Source organism: Astatotilapia calliptera, chromosome 11 (assembly GCF_964374335.1).
Source record: "Astatotilapia calliptera chromosome 11, fAstCal68.1, whole genome shotgun sequence".
Classification (NCBI taxonomy): Eukaryota; Metazoa; Chordata; class Actinopteri; order Cichliformes; family Cichlidae; genus Astatotilapia; species Astatotilapia calliptera.
Genome location: NC_137432.1, coordinates 37,068,610 through 37,085,067, shown reverse-complemented (window position 1 = coordinate 37,085,067; position 16,458 = coordinate 37,068,610). Strand labels below are relative to the sequence as shown.

The 16,458-nt window shown below is 40.0% G+C and overlaps 1 protein-coding gene and 1 long non-coding RNA gene across 4 annotated transcripts; one reads left to right on the top strand and one right to left on the bottom strand.

The window, feature by feature from the left end:
* The first annotated feature begins 2,976 nt into the window (after positions 1–2,976).
* LOC113032831 (uncharacterized) lies at positions 2,977–13,176 on the top strand. 3 transcript variants are annotated; one of them, XM_080308571.1, is made up of 14 exons: positions 2,977–3,119; positions 3,627–3,670; positions 4,192–4,465; positions 4,848–4,897; positions 4,989–5,059; positions 5,236–5,450; positions 5,563–5,816; positions 6,455–6,607; positions 7,602–7,749; positions 9,412–9,441; positions 9,683–9,730; positions 11,150–11,193; positions 11,348–11,615; positions 12,101–13,176. In XM_080308571.1, the coding sequence occupies exons 1-14, from the start codon at positions 3,008–3,010 to the stop codon at positions 12,103–12,105; spliced, it is 1,716 nt and encodes a 571-aa protein (XP_080164697.1). In that variant the 5' UTR covers positions 2,977–3,007; the 3' UTR covers positions 12,106–13,176. The 3 variants fall into 3 exon arrangements, with proteins under 3 accessions (XP_080164697.1, XP_080164696.1, XP_080164698.1); XM_080308570.1 differs by having other exon boundaries at positions 4,986–5,059; XM_080308572.1 differs by lacking the exon at positions 9,683–9,730 and having other exon boundaries at positions 4,986–5,059.
* Positions 4,691–5,605, bottom strand: LOC113032835 (uncharacterized). The gene is made up of 4 exons (XR_003273944.2): positions 5,534–5,605; positions 5,373–5,442; positions 5,058–5,289; positions 4,691–4,743 (listed from the first exon to the last, which is right to left on the bottom strand). It is a non-coding gene; the product is annotated as an uncharacterized LOC113032835 (long non-coding RNA).
* Positions 13,177–16,458: the final 3,282 nt, after the last annotated feature.

Below are 16,458 nucleotides of genomic sequence, written 5' to 3'. Positions count from 1 at the left end.
TCCGAGATGAGTCCAATAACGGTGGTGTCATCTGCAAACTTGATTAGCTTGACAGACTGGTGGGTGGAGGTGCAGCAGTTGGTGTACAGGGAGAAGAGCAGAGGAGAAAGAACACAGCCCTGAGGGGAGCTGGTGCTGATGGTCCGGGAGTCCGAGACATTCTTTCCCAGCTTCACGTGCTGCTTCCTGTCCGACAGGAAGTCAGTGATCCACCGGCAGATGGGATCAGGCACATTCATCTGGGAAAGCTTGCCTTGGAGATGGTCTGGAAGGATGGTGTTGAAGGCAGAGCTGAAGTCCACAAACAGGATCCTGGCGTAGGTTCCTGGGGAGTCCAGATGCTGCAGGATGAAGTGTAGGGCCATGTTGATGGCGTCGTCTACAGACCTGTTGGCTCTGTATGCAAACTGCAGGGGGTCCAGGAGGGGGGCCGTGAGGGTCTTGAGATAGGAGAGAACCAGGCGCTCAAATGACTTCATGACCACAGATGTCAGAGCCACGGGTCTGTAGTCATTTAGTCCAGTGATCCTAGGTTTCTTGGGGACAGGGATTATGGTAGAGGACTTGAAGCAGGCAGGCACATGACATGCCTGCAGTGAGGAGTTGAAGATGCCAGAAAACACTGGGGCCAGCTCGTTTGCACAGTGTCTGAGTGTTTTAGGTGATCATCAGAAAAATCATACATTATCAGAAATGCCAAAAAAAGTCTTAGTGTGGAAATGATATATTTTCTTTATAAATTTTGGCTTTTTTATATTAAATTTTTTAGAGAAAACGTGATTTCAATTAGTTTTAATATTTAAAACAGCAACAGAAACATTAATATTTAATTTTTCTTTATGAATGTTTGAATTTTCCAGGTTGCAACAATGGCAGCTGTTAAAGATCTGCTTCTAGAAACACGGGAGGATTTGAGTGATCAGGGTCTCAAGGAGTTCATGTGGTTCCTGCAGTTCACATGTTTTCAGAGGGGCCTTCCACAATTCCCACCGAGTACAAACAGAAAACATATAGTGAACGCGATGGTGCAAACATGTGGCCAACAGTCTGTGGAGGTAACCATTGATGTTTTCAGGGACATGCAGAGAACTGATCTGGTGCAGAGGCTGTCAGAGAGCAGCTCAGGACTCAAAGGTAAGAGAATAATTATCCCTAATAAAAAAAATTATCAAGAGTTGATTCAAAATCTTTGAACCAAGTCACAAAAACTGAACAATGGAAGTTTTTTTGTCTTCCTGAAAGAAGGCAGGAGGATTTTCTTCACTGAAGTGTTTAATAATAGATATTGTTAAATAAAACACAGACATTAATATTAAGATTACAAACGACTAAATTCTTTCCTTACACACTTAATTGTTTTCTGATCATTAACCCTGACGTTAAATAAGTTATGAATGGATTTAAGGTGGACGACAGACACTAGACAGACAATCATTGTGGAGCCTAAAGAGAACAAATGAAGTAATAGATAGATGAGGTGTTGTTCACAGCCGGCACCTTTCTAACTTTGCCAGCATCGCCTTTAAAATCTGTACCTGATCCTGAGAGTTGTTGTTGTGGCGGCTGAAAAGCTGCAGCTGTGTGTGTTTGTAACAGCAACCGAGTGTAAGTATGAATAAAGATTGTGCTGAAAAGCATTAAACTGTGGACGAGTCTGCTGTGGGGATACTACACTTTCTTTTCTCATGGTAACCATGATATTGTAATATTTCTCCCAGAGAAACTCTTTGTGGATGAATACTGGGCTGCGCTGAGCCAGAAAGTGAGTAATATCACCTATGACTGTATTTAAATGATGCAGCGTTCACTGAACATGTTCAGTTTAAAAAACTCCTACATGTAGAAAAGATAAACAGAAAGATTAAATTCATCAGGTTGGAATAAATGTTAATCAGGTGTGTAATTATCACTTACATCATTTGCTTGTAACTGTGTCTGGTGTAATCTAAACATTTATGAGACGTTGATGAGATGGAAAAAAAAACCTGGAGAAAAGTCGCATTTACCTTTTTTTTTCTCAGGTAGAAACGTTGGCGTCTGTTATTCAGCAGATTTTGGAAACCCTGGCTGGTCTGAGTTACTGGGAACTTGAGGTTTTCAAGGAAGTCCTGCGTAAAATTCATTACAAACATTAGTCAGACATCCAAAGAATCATCTACATGAGGACAGACCTGCAGGACACGGTGTTTTTCATGGTCCTGACTTACGGTGAGCGGTCAGTGGAGAAGACCATGGAGGGTTTAAACGAGATGAAGGGGACTGATCTGGCTCAGAGGCCGTCAGACTGCAGCCCAGAACCCAAAAGTAAGACAACAAAGAGGAAATAAGTTAAATAAACTCTGGTGGTTAAGATGTCTCATAAGTAAAGTTTTTGTCTTTCATAAAAATATTGTAGAGAAAAGACAGATTGTTGTCCAAATCAGAATTTATGAGTGTTCAAGGAACAAAAAAATGACAAAAAGTGACTCCTTCAGTCTGAGAGACTGAATAACACAAACAGTGTCTATCATGGTTGAGCTTTAAATGTAATGTTGAAGATTATACAACTGTCAGTTGGTAAGTAAGTCTCTTGTGAGTGACTTTGAGCACTTTTCTCCTCAGAGAAACACTCTGTGGATGAACGACGCTCTGCACTGATCCACAAAGTGAGTCATGTCACATCTCTGATTCAGTACAAGACAGCAGGCTGAAAGTCAGAGGACTAAAGTATCATCAGTTCTCATGTTGACTCATTTTTCTCATGATTTCTGCTTTTTTGTGGTTATGAGAAATCATACTGAACTTTCTAAAAGAGCTTATTTGGATAAAATGGATAAATAAATGTCCTGCAAATTGAATGACTTTTCCAGGTGGCAATGGTGGCAGCTGTGAAACAACTGCTTTTGGAAGCTTCGAATGATTTGAGCTCGAGGAGTTCAAGAGATTCCTGGAGTCAATTTTTATTTGGATGAGTCTGTCATACAAATCACAGAGTCCATCATCAACCAGAGCAGATGTAGTGAATCTGATGGTGGATGAACTTGGTCATCAGTCTGTGGAGGTGACCAGAGAAGTTTTCATGCACATGAACAGAACTGATCTGGTGCAGAAGTTACCAGAGAGCAGCTCAGCATCCAGAGGTAAGACCAACATGCATGAGTGTAAACTGTGTCATCAACAGGTTTTTGTGTTGCTGGTGTCATGGTGGTGCAGTGGTTAGCACTGTGTCCTCACAGCATGAAGGTTGTGTGTTTGAGCCTCCTGGTTGGCTGGAACCTTTCTGTGTGGAGTTTGCATGTTCTCCCTGTGCCTGCATGCTTTTCCTCAGAGTGCTCTGGTTTCCAGTCCAAACACATGCTTGTTGGCTTTATTGCTGGTTCTAAATTAAATGTGGGTGTGAAAGGTTGTCTGTCTGTTTAAAACCTGAGGTGGACAGGTGTACCCTCTCTCATTATCACAGCTGGGAACCCCCAGTTACTTTGGTTGGACAGGATGGAGGGTTTCTTTGTTGGGTTCTTATGTCATTTTATTTAGTTTCACATGATTTTCTCTTTTAAATCATCTGTGTCGTCTGAAGGCTGATTCTACTTGGATGTGTGATGATGTTTGAATCCTCAGAGTTGATTGTAAATGTCTTTCCTCCTCAGAGAAACACTCTGTGGATGAACATGGAGCTGCACTGTTGAAGAGAGTGAGTGTGACTTTAACTCAGCTTTCATTCAGTAGATTCAGGCTGTAAATCATCCTCATCTTGAACATTAAACACGATGAAACAGACGAAGCATCTCTGAAACTGGATGCTTCTCACAGTGTTAATGTGGAGTCTGCAGCAATAATGTTTCCACTGACGACAGAGTGAAGGATCTACTCCTGACGATAAAACCAGGAAATGACATCTTTAGATTTTTCTTTGTCTTTAACTTTACAAAGACTTTAATTCCAGAAAAAAGGACATTTAGGTTTTAGTACTGATGGAAAGGAAACAATACTTTTTTTCATGAAACTAAAGTTCATAAATACACAAAGTTAAATATCAAAACCGCCAGCTGTCTCGTCGGTGATCGTTCTGAAACATAAATATTAATGAAGACATCTTTTTATTAATATTTGATATTTCTATTTCAGTTTCTCTGGAAATAAATAAAAAGAAATCTTTAAATCGTCCAACAGAGATATTATACAGTAACTTAATACATTGTTTTGGTTTTACAGGAAAAAGAACAGGAAGCTGTCAGACAGATTCTCTTCAAAACACTGAATGAATTCAGTCAAAAGGATCTAAAGAAATTCAAGCAGTTGCTGCCGTTCACGTGCTTTAAGATGAGCCTGCCACAAATGGAGAGGTACCGGTATCCAAACAGGACAGAAGACCTTGTGGATCTGATGGTGGATAAACTTGGTCATCAGTCTGTGGAGGCGACCATGGAGGTTTTAACAGACATGAACAGACCTGATCTGATGCTGAGGCTGTCAGAGAGCAGCTCAGGTGAGACCAAACAAAGTTTAATAAACAGATTTTCATAATTTACAATAAACTTGTTTAAACAACTTCTAATCAACAAACATTAAAATAAACAGGAAACACAACAGACGTCCAAAAGTAACTTTGCATAAATGATCAGAGCTGAATCCAACCTTTCTCTCTGTCTCTGTCTTGTTCTGACATCACTGGTGAGAATATTTGGATTCATCAGCTTTTGATCATCTTAGACGTCACTCAGCTGCACGTCCTGCTGAACATGTTGTTCTGATGTTGAAGCAGCACTGCACAGCATAAAGTGATCAAACAGCAAACATGTGGACAGTTAGAGGATGATTTTATATGTCAGCATAACATCATTCATTTGAATTCTTTGTGTCTCAACAAGGACGAAAAACTGAAAGAAGTTCAGAGCTTGAAGGTTGTCAGAGCCTGACGGTAATCCCTTCCATTCATCCATTTATTGCTAAAGTTTCTTTCTTTATAAACATGTGTACTTATTGACTAAAGAGACTGTCCTCTGCAGCAGGACTGCAGTGATTGGACTAAACTTGAACCTGAGGTGAACAGTACAGATGCAGACGAGGCTCCAACTTACAGGTAAATCAACTTCCTGAATGCTGCAGCACAGCAAACTGGAACTACAGGAAACAGTTCAGCTTTGGATTTATTCCCAGAGGAAATTCTTCATTTTGCATCCGATTCACACGACTACTCTCTGTGTTTCCATTCACTCTGTTGTTCCTTCATGAGTGTGTATTTAATTCCTGTTTCAGCCTTCAGTCTGCAGCAGGACACTTTGAATGCAGAGTGTCGGGCTTGCGCTGGGTCTGTAAGGGAAAGACCAGCTTTCAGTACCAGTTTAGATCTTGGGAGGGACACATGGAGAGGATGGAGAGCAGACAATACATGCCTGCAGGTCCTCTGATGGACGTCACAGTCACTGCTGGGAAGTTAAATGAAGTTCACCTGCCACACTGGATCTGCATCGGTAAGAGGACATGAAGGAAGACTTTCAGATGTTTGACATTTCTGACAGTGAGCGCACAAACTGTTATAAACTGTTCTTCTCACCATGTTTGTGTTGTTGTGTTCTCCTGCAGATGACATCCCTGACATATTGGACACGTTTGCAGTCCTTCACATAGATGACTGTGGAGATGTTGTGGAAAAAGTGTCTGAGGTCACACCAACACATGTCAAGTTAACTGAGCCAAATTTCTCGATGATAGCGGCTCTGATACGTTTCATATTTCCTCCAAAAATCAGCTGTTACATGTTGATGTACTATAAACCCAACACATCGTTCCTCAAACTCCACGTCTACCTGATACGGCAGGATCCTGCTCTGGAACAGGTAACTGAACATCTTAATGATGTGAAACAGGACAAGATTCCAAACATTAGGACCGACTGACAAAAGACAAAAGAGACACTGAAAGAAAAATGTGTTTTATATTGAAGCCAATTGTAAAAATGTCTCTATTGCTACAATAAATCTCTTCTGTTTGATTATAGGAAGATTTTTTTAATCATAGTTTTTCTTTTAACATCAGCAGCACCTGTGAGAGTCACTTTGCTGATAAATCTCTTCACTGTAATCTGGAGATTATTTGGATCCAGACCAGAGTTTATAATATTACATCATACAGACTTCATATAACAAAACTCTGATTATTAAAAATTAGTCACTTGTTATTAACCCGAGAGTTCACAAAGCACCCATGAAGATGCAAAATGTTGATCACCTTCACATGGTGATACTCTCCCTCTCAGAGTTTGACACAATATTTCACAACAATCTCTGACTTTATTCTCATTAATGTGACTTTTTCCTCCCTTTTTCTTTTCCAGCAGACCATAATACTCTCTCACAAAAATCTTATTGCTTGGTTATAAATGTCATTTCAAACACAGATGGTGTAAGTGGGTGTGAAGTTAACACCTATTATTGGTTATTTTGCTTTTTCTTTTTCCTTTTTTCTTCTTAAACAGGAAATTGCTGAGAAATATCGTGAGAAAAATGATGAGACAAAATCCCATTTGAACTTTAAAAAAATCATAAAGCATCCCCCAGACCAGTACCTGCAAACCGAGCGTCTTTTCAGCCTCAAAGCCGACAACACAAGTGCAAAAATTCAGCCGAAGGTAAAGTTTGTAAAGTTTGTGCTACATGTGGATCGAAACCTTGTTGGCAGAAAACACATCAGGCCTTATTTTAGCCAGAATGACACGGCTGCTCTGAAACATACGTGTGTCTTTGCATTGGCTGAGTCAGTGAGGTGAGGGCCATCACACCAGGGACTATCAGCTGTCTTTGTTAGCACAGCTGCACACACTTTAACACAGCAGTGTTTGATGCTGTATTTCAGTCTTCTTCAGGTGCTGATGATAGTTTTACCTGAAGAACATAAAATAATGGTAAAAGTCAACATTAGTGTTTCAGGAAAATCAAGTTCTGAAGAAAATCCTAAAACTCTTAAGTTAAAACATTGAGTTGCAAAGTAATTATATTAGTGTGCTGCTATTTTTTTAAATGGCTCATTTAAATGCCATCACCTTTTCCCAAAATGACCTGATAGATAAGGAAAGTAAGAAGTTGTGTATTTAAAAAGAATAATAATTAAAAAAAACGAAAACAAATGTGATTAAACTGAGTAAAAAGGTCTGTAGGTCATTATGTTTTTATGCCAGTTCACATTTTTCTGGGTATTTTTGTTTTAGTTTTAGTTTATTATGAAACTCTTGATGTGAACAAGGTCAAAGGGCAAGTGCTCAGGTCATATTAGAGCATATTTAAAAAACTCAAAGTCTGAGCCTCAACATTGTTTTGACTGAAAATCACTTACATCTGTCTTACTGCATCTAAATAATATCACAAGTCCACAGATAAACTGTCTTTTTATCTTTAGTCTCTTACCTACACTTTGTCCATCAAATATATTTAAATAAGAAGATTTAAAAAGTAAAATGTAAAACTTGGAGGCTCCATTTCTGTACTAATAGCCAGATGTAAGAACCACAACTGTGTGTGTGTGTGTGTGTGTGTGTGTGTGTGTGTGTGTGTGTGTGTGTGTGTGTGTGTGTGTGCGCGCTCACAGAGGTATTTTAAAGTTCCTTTGTTTTTGTTTTTCAAACACAGGAGTTAACCCTCAGATACAATAGGCAAAACTTCTATGAGGTGTACGTTAAGAATCCAGGCAGTGAACTCATACTTACACTGGTGCACACTCACCCAGCTGATGGTGAACCAGCTGATGAGCCACTATGGAAATGTGAAATTCAAGCAGGTCAGTGGTTATTAAGCAATATTACCCACACTGTTACTAATATAAGAAATACTGTATGTCATATAATGTCAAATGTAAGATGTTTTTTTTCCATCAAACTTAAAAGAGTCTGCAGCAGTTTGGTTGACACGATGTTTCCAAAAGTATTCACTCGCTCATCCACATCCTTTCATTCATGTGTTAAAATCGCTTCCATGGCCTCAGGTGTATAAAATCAGCACTAAGACATGCAGACTCTTCTACAAACATGTGAAAGAATCACTCGTTCTCAGGAGTTCAGTGGTCCTGTGATAAGACGCCACCTGTGCAACAAGTGTCGAGTCGCACATTTTGAAGCCAGTATGATAACCTTATCCCACCAATGCTGTGGACGTCCAGCTTTTCAGATCCAGTTAAAATCCAATCACTCAAAAAGATCCTCTGGAAAAGAGTAGAATTCTTAGAACAGAGTTTATTAAACAGTGTCATATGAACAGCAGAAATCAGTACAATAAACCAGGATGACAGAAAAAGTGAACAAGCAAAGCGAAGCAACCCCGGAGTGTAGAGCCTCAAAGCACAAACAGCACAGACACACAACAGACAGACAGGGAAGAAGCAGCAGAGCGGGGCATATCGACCCTCCTCTTATATGGGATCAGTGACCCCTCCGCCTGCCGTTGGGTACTCTTTCATCCTTTGTTCTTTCTTTTCATCTTCCACGTATGATGCATAACTTTCTGACCCTGCCCCATAACTTTTACATCCATCGTTGAATTGGCTCACTTTGTCCGTTTGATGAGAAAACGGCAGTTAACAGTTAATCAATTTGACAATTTTGTCAGGTACGCATGCCAGACGTAAGCTGCTTTCTATGCCGAGTAAAGGTTTTTCTTGCCTTCTGGTGGCTGAGGTGAGAACCAGAATCCCAGCTTCACGCACAGGGGGCAGGTTTGTTTGCCGTATAGGCATCGAAAGGGCTGGACACAGCGTGAGGCGCTACAGATAAACGCAGAGAAAGTGTCCTATGCGCATACTTTAGCAGTGCCAAAGAAACCTTTGTTTGAACCAGTCACCGTTGGCCATAACACAGTCAAAGGTTACTTATTGATCCTAAATAGTACATTTTCAAACAGTATTGATCAGCATGTGTTTGTACAATAAACGGCACAAACTTCATTAATATTATTGAAGATAATCTTTGACCTAAATATTTGGATCTTGTGATTTTGAACGAGTAGAAAAAATACTCCAGTATAAGTATATATTTAGTATATAGAAGTATATATGATTACATATGTGAGTATATGTCCAGTGTGTACAGGTACATATGTCATATATATATCATAGAAAATCCACAACATTAGTGCTGTGGTGAAATTCCCTTGCTACAAAATATTATACATACAGTCAGCTGTTAGTGGTATTATAACAAAGAACGACAGCCAATCAGCCACAAAGTGACGGGCCACGTAAAATCACAGAGGCCTCCAACTTTCTGCAGAGTCAGTCGCTACAAACTTCACGTGGCCTTCAGATTAGCTCAACAACAGTGCATAGAGCGTTTCAGAGAATGGGTTCCCATGGCAACCAGCTGCTTGAATACTCAGCTTTATTCAGATGAAACTTTCATATTTAACTCTAATGTCAAGTATCCATATTTTGATTTTTCTTGAATTCCAGATGACCATCCAGAGTCTGGTCAAGCTGAAGGTAAGATATCACACGAAAGGAGCATTTAGACGAACCTTTTACTCAGATTATAAATGAATGATTTTCTTCTTCTTCTTTTTTAGTAGACCAGAGTTTAGTGGAATATTCTTTGGTGTAGTTATTTAATTGTTTTAATTTGTGGCACTGAGTCTCTAATGTTTCAGTTTGCTGGCATAATGAAAGTTAAAAAGTTTGAACATTTGTTAAGAAACTAAAAACTTTCCTTGTTATTTATTAACAGCTGCAGGATCCTCAGTGGGAGCAGCTGCTGTCAGCTCTCAGTCGGCTGGTAGCTTCATCAATGTTACCTGTTCTGTGGTTTTATATAATGTGACACATAGAACGCTGATGAATCCTAGTGAACAGTCAATCACACCTTTCTCCCGCCACAATTTTACTTTTCGTTAGCTTACATACTTTGTTCTGTCTTCAAGTTTTCATTCTAAAGGAGGAGCTCTCAGTCTCTCAGCTCTCGGTGGCAGCGAGTCACTAAACTCAATCCTGCTTATATTTATTTCTTTACAGAGATAAATATAATATTCATGTATTCAGCCCTCTGTGAATCACTTCCTTATCATGCTGGAGGGGTTTGTGAGTCCCAGGCTTTTTCCTGAACAGCTGATTTCCTCCAACAGAGTGATGATGGTTGTGTTGTCTTCTAACTTCATGAAGATTAACAATCTGAACAGCAGCCTGTTTGACAGGAAGTCCAGTATCCAGTTGCACGATGTGTTCCTGAAGACCAGAGTGACGAGTCTGCCAGTCAGCTTCACAAACAGCCTGCTGAGAGAGAGTTTGTTATATTTCACATGTATGAAGAGAGAGTGCAGGGCAGTGAAGACGACATCATCTGTGGCTGTATTCAGCTAACGACAGTTATTATTAAAGCTAACGCCTACTGGTAGATCAGCCCAGTAAATACTGTGTTTCTGTGTTTTTACTGGTTCATCTGTTTCACTTTCAGATGAATCCCAAAGAAGTGGTAAAGTACAAGCTAAGATGTTTCACATGATTTGTGTATAAAAAGAACTGCACTTTGTGTTTGGCTGTGGTGGGTTCCCTTTGGTTGCTGACCTCATATTTGAAGTACTGCAAAATGCCAGAGAATGAATGAATAAGCTCTTATTCAACAATGGCACCAACCAGCTTTTCCAAATCTACTGATGCTGTTGACTGGACTGTCAAAATGCATAAATCGAGTCAGTTCTACTTTTACCACCAGTTTTTAGCACCAGTTAACGAATGTTTTTAGATGTTAAAGAATTCAACAGAACTTGTGGTAAAATACCAAATATAGAACTGTACCACATAGTGCCATTTTCTGTATGAAGCTGCTGGCTCTGTGGACATGAGGACGATCAGTTTGAGATATTCTCAGATATCTATTGTTTGCAGCTCTGAACTGGTGTCCCTGACTTGACTGAAGACAGGTGGGATAGAGTTTTATCCTTAATGGGGACGATGTTCAGGAAACTGGAAGTGTCAGCAGGTGTTCTAAGGAGCTCTGAAAGAAAAGCATCTGGACGTCTTTCAGTTTCTTGAAGACGTTTCATCCGAGAAGCTTCTTCAGTTTCTTGAAGCGACTGGTGGAGCGTCCCAGATTTTAAGCCCTACAGAGAAAAGTTGTTTCATTTAATATGTATCATGTATTTATTTTATTACAAAACTTTACAAGTAAAGATAATCTCATTTTTATGTCCTTTCTCAGAGGAAAACACTGTGGACAAACATCTGTCTGCACAGATGCAGAAAGTAAGTAGAACCAAATGATTCTGTCCTCACACCACAGCTTCACTTAATTCATTACTTATACCTGTTATTAAAAAATGATCACGTGTGATGGTTTTGTTTACTTATTAGTTATCCTCTAAGAAGGTTATTATTAAATCACTTTGTTTGTTCCCAGGTGTTAACAGTCCAATCAGACAGAGAGCGGATTATGGAAATATTAGAACATGTGGAAAAGAAGGACCTTAAAAAGTTCAAGTGGCTTTTGGTGGAGCTCAAACCCATCCCAAAGAGCGAACTGGAGGATGCCAACATCTGTGACCTGGTGGATCTGATGTTCGGGGCCTACACCCAACATACTGTGGAGGTGACCAAGGAGGTTTTTAGGAAAATGAACAGGAATGATCTGGTGCAGAAGTTGTCAGACACGAGCTCGAGATCCAAAGGTGAGAAACTAAATGGTGTAATTTATTCCATTAATGTTTTACTGTCAAAACTTTATATATGCACTGTTCTTAAAAACACGCATTTATTTTAAAGTCAGTACATGACTGTAGTGTGAACTCAGAGTGATGAGACTTCAGTTTGAAACATGGAGGGTTTGTAATCTAGGAGCAGATTTGAGATTAAACTTTAAAATTCTACCACGAGTTTGAGTAAAATGATGAAAGGAAATCAGTGAATGATCAGTGTAACTGTTAAATGTACAGACTGAATGTCTGATGTTACAGTACTGCAAATACTTAATGATTTCAAAAGTAATATCTTTATATATATTCTTAATCAGTCACCATCTGGTGTGAGCGCACTTTACTTATAAAAATTGTTTTGTTTTTAAAGGAAGTACATACAGACGGGTAGTTTGTTAGAAGCTTCTTCCTGGTTCTCCTGGATTCTGTCCTCTTTATTCCGTCTCTTCCTGTGTTCTCAGACTGACATCAACGTGATGCTGAGATCAGGTCTGTGGGTCTGACCATCTGCTGCAGGACTCTTTATGTCTCTGACTCTCTGTTCGGGCTCGCTGTCCTGCTGCAGGATAGATGCGTCACTCTTAGTCCTGGCGATGGATCAGAATCTGTACTTTAACATTCGTGAGATTCTAAACCTCAAACTCCAGAGTTGCAGCTGTGAACCTGCACAGAGCCTCCATGATGTTTCCCTTTTACCTGCACACACCTGATCCAGACAGCGAGCAAAGCAACATCTGTGTGAATCTACACAGCATGGCTTTGATTTGGTGCTTGCTGCATGAACTGATCAACTCTGATAAATTATTATATTTTCACTGGTGACATGGGGCTAAAAATATGATCAGATTTATCCACATGTTTTCTTTATTAATGTGACAATGTTGGTATCTGTGGCTGTGTGGACGATGAGAGGAAATGTAAAAAGAAATGAATTTGTTTTAGTGGTTTTGTTTGTTTTTTGTTACTCATATGTAGAATGACTGCATCCTGAAGCACGAAGAGATGATTTTACAGTGAGTTCCTATATCTTCTGTCATAGCAGCACATTCAGTTTTTTCTAGCAGTACAGTGTGTGACAGACTTTACAGGTAGCCTGTTGTGCTTTTCTTCGTTCATATTCTTCATACTTCATATAAATATTGTTGTTTGATGCTCATATTGAACATGATCTTTTCCCCTCTTCTTGTGGTCGTTGCTCCGTCTGGTTTGGAGGAGAAAAGTTTCAGGACCAACTGGGTGAAGGTTTGACGTTACTGAGGATTACAACACGTCTGTTTGTCATATTTTAATCAATGAGAATTTTTTAATTGGATAAACATTTGAGAATTTGATACTGTCATGTATTTGTTTGTTTTTTGCTTTTTTACTAATTATTTTCAAAATATTCTTTTATCTGATATAAAGAACTTTAAACCAATCACTGCCTTGTTTGTCAAAGCTGCTGTACAAATAGCTACAACAGTGATGTCTGTTTACTGTAAGACGGTCATTTTAAAATGTTTTCTTAATTTTAAAAACTAGAATAATCACCTCTGAAGAGCTGTTCAGTCTTTATTGTCTCCGGGGGAAATTTGGCTTCCAGCATCTTTCACAAAAAGAGAAACAACAACAAACAAAGACACATAAGATTCTATTATGAACGATGCAGATGGATCGGTGTTGTGACTGCAGCGATCCAGAGGCTATATTGTCTATCGTAGTGAAGAGAGAGCTGAGCTTTACGGGCGATCGTGGCTCAAGTGTTTGCAGTTCGTCTTGTAATCGGAAGGTTGCCGGTTCGAGGCTCCAACAGTCTCAGTCGTTGCGTCCTTGGGCAATACACATCACCCGTTGCCTACTGGTGGTGATCAGAAGGTATGGTGGCCAGTGTCCGGCAGCCTTGTATGTCAGTGCGCCCCAGGGCAGCTGTGGCTACAATGTAGCTGCCATCACCAGTGTGTGAATGACTGAATGTAGTGTGAAGCGCATTGGCGTCCATAGGGACTGAGTAAAGTGCTATACAAATACAGGACATTTACCACTTAAAGTGAAACTCTTGAGTTACCGGTTGAGCTACGTCCCTACCCTCACCTATTAGCACTTGGTTTGATTTCTGTTTTTCCTCTGCATTTACAGATAGAAACAGTTGTTTAGGACAGATTTTAATGCAACATTTTCAGCTTGGTTGATGCCAAAGACCAAAATGTAATTACCACCAATGATAATAAAATTGTCTGATTGATAGGAGACACTTAGTTACACAACAAACCTGGAAGCTGTGTGGAACAGCTGAGCAGAGCCCAGAACATAAGAGACATTTGGCTTAAAATTTCCCTTTTTAAATAAGCTTGTAGTGATGGGTGGTGACCCCTAACATCACTTAGTTATGCTGCCACTGCCTTCGGTTCACCACGTGTTTATATCTGATATTGATCTGATATCTATCTCTTTCCTCTCACCTTCCACTCAGTTGTAGCAAATGTATATTACATTAAAGATACTGTGTATGTGCTGGTTCTATGGATGCACAAAAATCCAGATCCGTAGAAGTGTGTTAGGAATTTTTGGGGACACACGTTGGTGTGTGTGTGTGCACATGAATGTGTGTGTTTTCTAAGTAAGTCTTACGGTTCAGCTGGAGCACAGGGTCCATTGTTCAATAGAGGACTGTTTCATTAAAAACTATACCAGCATGTATTTGGCAGCATGGTTGGTGGTTCAATGGTAAAAAGATTCCTGGTTCAGTTCTACTGGTTGACTCTAACTCAGGCTTTTCTGTGTGGAGGTGGGACGTACTCCTTGTATGGGTTTTCAGGTTACTCCAGCTTCCTCCCAGAGTGCCAAAACACACACATTAGGCTGTCTGGTGATTTGAAGTTAGAATAAAATATGCATTGAAACAACAATGTTTAAGAAGCACTTATTTAATCTTTAACAATGTTAAACACAGTGAAGGTGTTAGGTCATTGTAGTGAGTAAATATGACATATTTGCCTCTGCTGTGTAATAAAGTAAAAGTATATATTCATCTACAATGAAAATGCTCACATGAAGTACATGAAAACAGTTTAGTGAGTTACATTTCACCCCCAAAATGGAGAAGTATCATATTTAATTTTCCATGTATTCCTGGTCAAAAGTAGATTCCTACATTACCAAGAACGTGGCTCAACCAGACAGATGGATGAATGATTTCATGTACATGATATTAAATGTCAAAAACAAGATTAGAAAGAAAATTTTCAATTTCAATTTTTCAATTTCAGCTTATATAAATCAGCTTATATAGCGTACAGGACAGAACTGGAAGATTCGAAAAGTTGTTTGAAATCAGTGAATGAAGGTGTCACGATCAGCTGTGTGACTGGAAGTGGCTGGACCCAAGTGCAGGACTCCGAGACAAAACATTAACTTAAGTAGGCAGGTTTATTTGCTGGCAATACAAAGAACAGGGCCCTGTTTCAGAAAGCCGGTTTAGTGGAAAAACTGAGTAAGTATACCCTGAGTTAACGAAAACTCTGGGTTTTCGGTTTCACAAAGCGAGTTCAGCTGAAGCCTGAGTGAGTCACTATGACGACACACGCCGTGAAGCTAACCTGCCCCCTAGCAGGTTTACTACAACTAACCCTGACTGTCTCCGCCCCTTTGTCGGAAACCTGACAGTAGGAAGTGTCGGACATGGCGTGTCCCTTCCTTGAAGAGCCAGTAGATCGTGAAGCCCAAATTCTCCGCAGAGCTCTCCGCCGGGAGAGAGTGATCAGAGCGCGTTTGGACATTTTATCATTTCCTGATGATTGTCTGTGTGAACGTCACCGTTTCTCAGCACAATCTATAATTTATTTGAATAACATCCTCAGGCCATATATTACGCATGTGACACATCGCGGACATGCTCACAGTTCATTACATATTATTTGTATTGCACTTCGGTTTTTTGCAAACGGGAGCTTTCTGTATAATATTGGTGACGCTGAGCACGTTTCCAAGGCTACCGTCTGTCGGGCAGTCAGGAATGTTACAGTTGCACTGAAACGTCTCCTGTACTCGTCTGTGGTGTTCCCCGGTCATAGACCCACAAGATTCATCAAAGAGGGATGCCACAAAATTGCAGGTAGCAGGATGAATGAAACTTAATTCATGATGTGGTGATACTTGAACTACTACTTAAATTTTACATTTATTCTCACGGTTCCCAGGCGTGATTGGCTGTATAGATGGCACTCACATTCCAATCATTGCTCCTTCAGTAAATGAAGGAGACTATGTGAACAGGAAGTCTTCCCACAGCATTAATGTACAGGTACATAGTTCCCTGTAGCATTTCAAACTAACAAATTATTTCATTATAGTAATGGATGCTAATTTGTGTTCTCTGCACTGTGAAGATCATATGTGATGCTGCCAACATTATCACAAATGTGGAAGCCAAGTGGCCAGGCTCTGTCCATGACTCACAAATATTCCGTGAATGTACACTGAGCACAAAATTTGGACATGGTGAGTTGAGAATACTTTAAAATATATAAAGACCAATTGCTTCAGGGACATTTGAACTGAAGTGTATCCTTCTGTCTTAGGAGAGTTCACTGGCTACTTGCTTGGTGATAGGGGGTATCCATGTTTACCCTATTTGCTTACCCCTTACTCTGACCCTGAACCGGGCCCACAGCAGCGATATAATCTGGCTAATTGCAGGACAAGAGCCAGAGTTGAAATGACTATCGGAATGCTTAAGGCCCGGTTCCAGTGCCTGCAAGGACTCAGGGTCACCCCAGAAAGGGCATGTGACATTATTGTGGCATGTGTGATTCTTCACAACATTGCCACAATTAGAGGAGAA

What these genes read in the sequence shown, in the direction of transcription:
- LOC113032831 (XM_080308570.1), top strand. Translation starts at nt 3,008, where the DNA reads ATGGTGGATGAACTTGGTCATCAGTCTGTGGAGGTGACCAGAGAAGTT. An exon ending in AAGGTTGTCAGAGCCTGACG is followed by an intron (nt 4,898 to 4,985) that starts GTAATCCCTTCC and finishes TGTCCTCTGCAG; the next exon opens with CAGGACTGCAGTGATTGGAC. An exon ending in GCCACACTGGATCTGCATCG is followed by an intron (nt 5,451 to 5,562) that starts GTAAGAGGACAT and finishes GTTCTCCTGCAG; the next exon opens with ATGACATCCCTGACATATTG.